The following is a 7,020-nucleotide window of genomic DNA, read 5'->3' on the forward strand; positions in this document are numbered from 1 at the left end:
CTAGGAAACTTTATTGTCATACCTCATAAAATTCCTAAGAATTCTTTTGTACGACAGGATGCTGATTGGTCGATCCTCTTTGTTTCCAGGTCTGCGGGGTCCATAGGAGCAAGATCGGCGCCCAGCACGCCTCTCCAAGTAGCCCCTAGTACACAACAAGCGAGCCAGCAGTCGATTAGCGGTTCTCAGCTCACAGTGGCCGCTGCCAATAACCCTCAGCCTCCAAGGAGCCCGAGCCATACGGCTTTGAGATGTAACGACAGGTGAGTCCTCGACCTTCCTCGTTTGTACGCCTCCTGCGACTATAAAAACTCTCTCTGGCTCCTGTTTCAACTCACGAGAGCCACGAGCAACTTCACTTTTCATGCTGTTACTTGCGGATGTGCCCAAAATGGTGAGTTCGGTAACGTGCAACAGACCGACCAAGTTATATACATAAATTTCGATTTTTCCTTGCTGATTGAATAAGCAGTTGGCTCCGTCTATACTCTGTCCAATTTAAGAATAACCTCGCTCTCGGACCGATTTTCGTCCGTTCTGCGGAGTTCCTGCAGTTAGGCAGAGAGCGTAGCAGAGGGTAAGACGGGGACAAACGTAGGCGGTCAAGTGGGAGTTTGGACGTTCTAGCCCTGCCTTAGGCACGTCCCATGCGCGAAACGAGGTTATTCTTAAATTGGACAGAGTGTAGTCTCGTACGAGCCCTTATTTTTGCAGTTGTTAACCCTTCGACAGTTTATCCCGTGTGAGATTTGGGCAAAGCGTCAAATACTTAACTGTTTAGCTCAAGAGATAGTACTCTCAAGAAGAATGTTAAGGGACGTGATATTATTGTCACAACTATGACGCAGGGTTATGTATACCTTGTTTTAAAAATGACCACGACCGACGTAATTATTAAAAAAATACCTGTGAAATATAATTTTTTTTACCGTAATTCGTAATTTTATTAATTTTATTAGACTGTCACAGGGTTAAATCGGAATTAGAGGCGAATAATAAAAGATAATTGTAAATGGGTTATTTTTCGAACGGTATTTCGCACTTTTGAAACGTACACTGAGCATCCGGTTTATATTGAAGAGTTCCGAGGAACGATACAGCTTATCTCATATCTACTTTCTTATATACGTATTTACTTTGTTATTTGATCACGTTTATTTTAAAGAATGGTTCCACACAATCGTCTACGGTGCCTAAACAGAAGTTTTAATTTTCTTATGCATCAAATGCTGAGTCTGCGACCGATTACGGAGCTCCCACTATTTCTTTTTTTTTTTTTTTAGCGAACTTGTTGGAATTACTTTAATGCTTGTCAACCCTTTCGTGACTGATTTAAATTTTTTACGAATTTCTTACTTATCTACCGATCGTGGTAGATGCAATGGTTACTAAATTGTGCTAAATTTTAGTTGGAGTACATAAAGTGGTCACGAAGGGGTTATGAAACGATAGTAAAAAAAAAAAATATATCGTAGGGTTAGGTATAAAATAAAATTCAAGGTGACTCTGAAAACTGCGAAGGGTATAAGAAATTCAGCGTTATCAGCTTAATGTTTCTAAACTGTGTCAAAATGAATTTCAATCAGTCCGCCAACAATGAAAGTAATAGAGATGGTTATGTTATACGGTTCACCCTATATAGTATCCTCTTACTATATAGTGTATATCCACTCGCTGTGGTGTCTCTGAGATACATATGATATCGTGAATATGACACCAATTATGCGTTTGGGTGAGGATTATGCGGGATTAGTATGTATATAGGTTGAGCTTTGTGTCAATGCAGGAGATGAGTGTTACGCATGAAAATTATTGTGTTTCGCAAATAAGGAAGTTTATACTGTTCTTAATCGTGCCGACAAAAACAGACATTACCCATGCAAATATTGGGTAATTTGTTAATGAAAATAATCAGTGAATTTTTTTTAACAGTTCACAAGACGTAATTCGGATATTTATAAAAGCGTGATATTAAATTTGTGATCGAAATGTGAATCGAAGGGAAAGAAGTCAATATACCTTAACTGGGATTAGAATTGACAGGGTTTCGACATCAGATTTGTCATCCGTTGGACAACCTCTGCAACACAATTAATCATTTCCAATTATCCACTTAACCTTTCTGCTTTCTATCATTTTTAAACGTAAATATTTCTTGGAGTATTAAATATTATCCTCGATCAAAATTTTGCACATACAAATGAAAATAATAAAAAAATAATTTGTCCCTGATTCAACTAATGTGTTTTTATTAAACAAATTAAAAAATAAAAATTTCTGCATCTTAATCTATCGGGTAATGCATAAAAATAAATAGTTCACTGTTTTCTTTTTCTCTTCTTTTTACTAAAAATCGAAAATGACAAAAATTACGCGAATACAGTTTTTCTCCCTATTTCCTCCCTTAATCTCTTTAACCCACGTGGGGGCAAACGGTCGGCCTTGACGAACGGGGTTAGGGTAATTATCCGGGCTGACCATTTGTGGACCACGGTTTGTAATATGCTGTTGCATAACGCGGTGGACGAGTTAGCATGGTTGGAGATTGTTTCCGAAAGTCATCAAGTAGAGTTGATCCTCTTTCCGTAGTGGTGCACTGGAGACCTATCGACGATAAATTAGCACTCTGTGTTCGTTTAATGCGGCGCATACTAGCTACTAATGAGATTTAATACCGAGTATAAAGTCCGATGATCTTTACTACACGGTGGAGCAGTAAGGATGGCGCGTATCGTTAAAATTATTCGAATAAAGGAAGCATTTATTTCAGTGCAGAAAATTTCTTGTACTTCCTTAACAGCCTTTTAACATTAGAACTACCGACCGGGTCAAAATGACCCATTAGCATCTTTCGAAGAAACGTGAACGTTCAATACTGGTCAGTATTATCGTTTGTAACTTTCCGAATTTATTTTCTACATATACGCTTCTATTTGAATGGATATGAATCGAATTTTCCAATCACGGTTCAGTTACATAAAAATTCATTTTTGAAAAGTCACTAATGGGTCATTTTAGCTCGGCTGGTAGTTCTAGTGTTAATAGCCTTCTTGATAATTATATCTCGGTAGATGTTTAATTTTTGTTTTTTTTTTTAATAATTATATCTACACAATAGGGACAAAATTTCAAAAAATATTAACAATAATCCAGACCTAAAGTTATAAATACTGTATAATTATTTTAGAATGGTAGTAAACATTCAGAACGAAAGTTCGATTTATGGTCGTCTGAGTATTATTTAGAAAATTCTTCTACGCTTCGTAGTTTCTCAAGGCGAGTTTCTACAGGTAACGAAACATTTCGTAGATATTTGAAAACCAATCTGTTGCCTCGCAAGAAATCGCGACAGACCCTCGGATTATCGTCATAAACTTGTTCAATTGCACTTGGCCGCCAGACCGAGGTACCGGTCCTCTCGCTCGTACCGTACCCCCCGTGGAGAGGTCACGAGCGCGGTGGAAAGTCACGCGGCAACCCCTGGGAAAAACCCAAAAATGGGGGTTTTCTAATGTTAAGCAACATTCCTCTTCCCTTGGAAAGAGCTGCGTCCCACCTAAACAACCTCCTCCACTGAGGAGTCAGCACCTACACCCCCCAGAAGAAATCGGCCACCAATCAGCAACTGGCCGATAAAACTAAGGAAACGAGGCAGAAGCGCGTCCTTTTTTAGAAGTCTTGGCAGTTGGTCTTACGAAAATTAGTATTTTGATGGTCTCGTGGCGACATCGCCTCAAGTATCACTCTGTTGCAAATAAAACTAGTTCTTAGCATTTCACACTGAATAAATCAAGGTGTGATTAAAACTCGCGTGTCGGTTCGGCAATTAAGCATCGAACATTACGCGACCCGAACACAATCAAAACACGTAATTAATAACGTTCTGCTTGTGAAAGCATGTTTCAATTGTTCCAATCAGTCCTCTACAGGAAGAAAGTAATTTTTTCCAGTTTCCATAAGTTTCGATCGTTGTACCGCGTTGCAAACAAGGATAAGAACGGTAGTTCGCTATCTGCATTCCTTAATTATCCTGTACGTTCGTTTTTTTTTTTTATCAAATGTCCTATTGTAACAAAGGTACAGAGTGAAAAAAAATTATGAAACAATACACATTAACACGAACTATTCCATTTTTTACATAAACATTCCTAAAAACTATGACTCGCGGGTGATAACGTATCGCGAGATATCGCGACACCTGTTCACACAAGAACGAAGTGCGGAAAACAAAATTACGCTGTTCCGTTCACACCTGCGCGATAAAAATTTAGAAGGAGAAATCGATATTATAGCAGTCGGTTCTTTTCTAAGAAAGCATTTCTCCGTTTGAACAGGTGCCACGGCCAAGGGGCAACACGCCTAATCCTGAAGATCCCAAGAACACTATTGTCTTTGTGATTTTTTTCTAACAAAAATAGATACGCGGCTTAACAGCGAATGATTTGCAGCACGAGAAGGAGTACATACTTAGGTCGAAAAATCTGATAAATTCAGGTAGCTATCTTTATAAAACGTATCCGTTAATGCTGAAGGGAGAGAAAGAAGGTGTTGTCTGAGGTAGATGAATAAATTTAGCGTTCGATTTTTCAAAAAAAAGTATCGTACATGTTAAATTTCATGCAAATTGATCCAGTAGTTTTTGCTATACACCCTTTTTTGGGGAAATTGTTCGGAGGAAAGCAAGTTGGAAGTTTCAAGCACAGTATGCACGTATAAAAAGAAATTTCTGAAAGATCTGTCCAATTTCTGTAAAATCTATTCGTTAAATTTATTTATTACAAATTTTCTAGGGAGATCATTTTTGAAAGATCGATTTTTTTACTCTAAACAGGTACTAATAGTTTCCATTTTTTTAACTAACACTTAATTTCTGTACAAATATCTGTTCACCTTTATCGATGCTGTTTGAATCGTCTTCCACGTGACAACACCTTCCGAAACGGAAATTTTTTCGAATTTGCCGTATCGGTTACCGAGAAAATGACGGAGTTTACAAAGCGGATTTGAATGTATTCCAAGATGTAATACCACTTATCCGATAATCTCCGAATTTAGTAGCCTGAAAAAGGCATTCGCTGTCGCGTATCTCGATACTCACCTGTCGGTTAGCACTTGTCGATCATGTGAAACCGAATTGAAAACCATATTCAACGTCTACAAACTACGATCGTTATCTTCCGATTATGTAATAGAGCGAGTGATACCCACGTTTTTTCATACGTATTTAATTAGCAATACTTGCAAGTTCAAGGGGTTTCATTAAAACGCTTTACATGTGATAAGAGATGAACAAGATTGGAAGACAGATTATCTCTCACTTTTCAACTTTTTTCAATCAGATCTTTTGAAGAAATAACCGATCAACATTTTCATTGATTTCCGATTACATATCGGAGAGATTCACGTACTCAACGAGTCTCAGAAAATCTAAAATTCCGAAGTGAGTCTTAACGAAAAAAAGATGGTTATCTCTAGATTTACTTTGTTATACTTAATCAAGTCATTTCGTACAATCGTTATCATTTTTTGCAGGTGTTTAAGCTTTACTCGTACACTGCGGTTCATAAGTATTAGGACAATTCTTATGTTCGTGCAGAAAGTATACTTTAAATTACATTTCTTTCCGTGTATTTGTTATAGGTATTACGAGATTTCAGGCTGGATATTTTTTTTCTCGATCTTAATAATTTTGTAAGTCAAATGACTTTATATTAAACTTGTAATAATAAAGAGACTTGCTTCACATTCAGTAAGTGGAATTTAGTAGATTTCGATAGATTTTAGTAGAACTCAGTAGTTTCAAAAAATTTCAATAGTTTTAAAAGTAAGATATTTAGAAATATCTTGCTTTACATTCAGCAAGTGTCCCAATCCTTACAAACAGTAATGTACATAGCCAATGTAGCAGTGAATGTACCAAGAAAGCTAAAACGAAACCAGCTACTCGATCCAACACCGAACGAAGAATGAAACAGAAAATATCCCTCATTATCGAACGATCATTAGCCGAACAATTAGCATAGATGAGTTATTTTTGTCTTCGATGTGTTCCACGAGTCTCTTTAACTCTTCGACTCCTAAAGGCGTATGTACACGCTCTTTCGTATTCACCAATATGCACAAAAACCGTATACGTACGACCAATAAAATTTGTTTACGACAATACATTTGCTGTTTTACTAAACTGGTGTAACAGTAGTCCTCTGGTTAGACGACGCATATCACCCGTATCCAAATAAACATCGATAACAATTTCGATATTGCCGTGTGTACTTACGATGTAATTTTCGACATACGTGCAAACGTAGCGCGTTATAATCCGATGGTTCTGTGTTGGAGCAGTCGTGAAAGGGTTAGAAAGAGAGAACACCGCGTTTGTTTCAGTCACGATCATTTTCCATCACTCGTCGGCGCAATGAAAACACGCGGCCGTCGTTGTGGTAGTATTCTTCGGACAGCTTATCGCGTCATTTTTTTCGGACGACAGAGTTTTTCTTCAACTGAGCGCGAGGAAGAAAATCGAGATATTACGCCAGATATTATCAATATCGCGACAGAGGAGTCGATAGCACGATACTGCCCGTATATTCCGCCAGTTGTATACCGAACGATACGCGGCTCGTTTGTCGAATACGATCGATACTTCTTAGCCGTGTGATCGCCATTGAAATTCTTCCGACGTTTCGAGCAGTATATTTCGCGTAAAATTGATTACCAGCAATCGAAGACTCGCCGCGGAGGAGTAAACGTTCCAATTAAAGAAACGTGAAAAGTGTTTCCGCACGGTTCTGTTGATCTAAAATAATTATCCACAGTCGTCGATCGCCGTTTATTGGATTGCTTGTGATTTTCAAACGGGAAGATACTTTCTTCGAATTTCTCTCAGCCAGGCAAGATTTGTTCTTCGAGAGGACTTGAAAGTGGATGCAGCGATGTCTATTCGAGAAGATATCATTTTTTGCTTCGTGTACAGTTAAAGCAGTGACTGTTTTTTTTTTTTTTTTTTTTTTTGGGGGGGAA

The 7,020-nt window shown here is 38.0% G+C and overlaps 1 protein-coding gene across 1 annotated transcript in view; it reads left to right on the top strand.

The window, feature by feature from the left end:
* The window catches only part of LOC108578557, an 87,439-nt gene that overhangs the window by 73,535 nt on the left and 6,884 nt on the right, over positions 1 to 7,020 (top strand). Inside the window, exon 4 of the mRNA XM_017941916.1 lies at positions 90 to 263. Coding sequence (XP_017797405.1) covers positions 90 to 263 — 174 coding nt within the window. The remainder of the gene's footprint in view (positions 1 to 89; positions 264 to 7,020) is intronic.

The sequence above is a fragment of the Habropoda laboriosa genome, unplaced genomic scaffold (genome assembly GCF_001263275.1).
Source record: "Habropoda laboriosa isolate 0110345459 unplaced genomic scaffold, ASM126327v1 scaffold41, whole genome shotgun sequence".
In the NCBI taxonomy this organism is placed as follows: Eukaryota; Metazoa; Arthropoda; class Insecta; order Hymenoptera; family Apidae; genus Habropoda; species Habropoda laboriosa.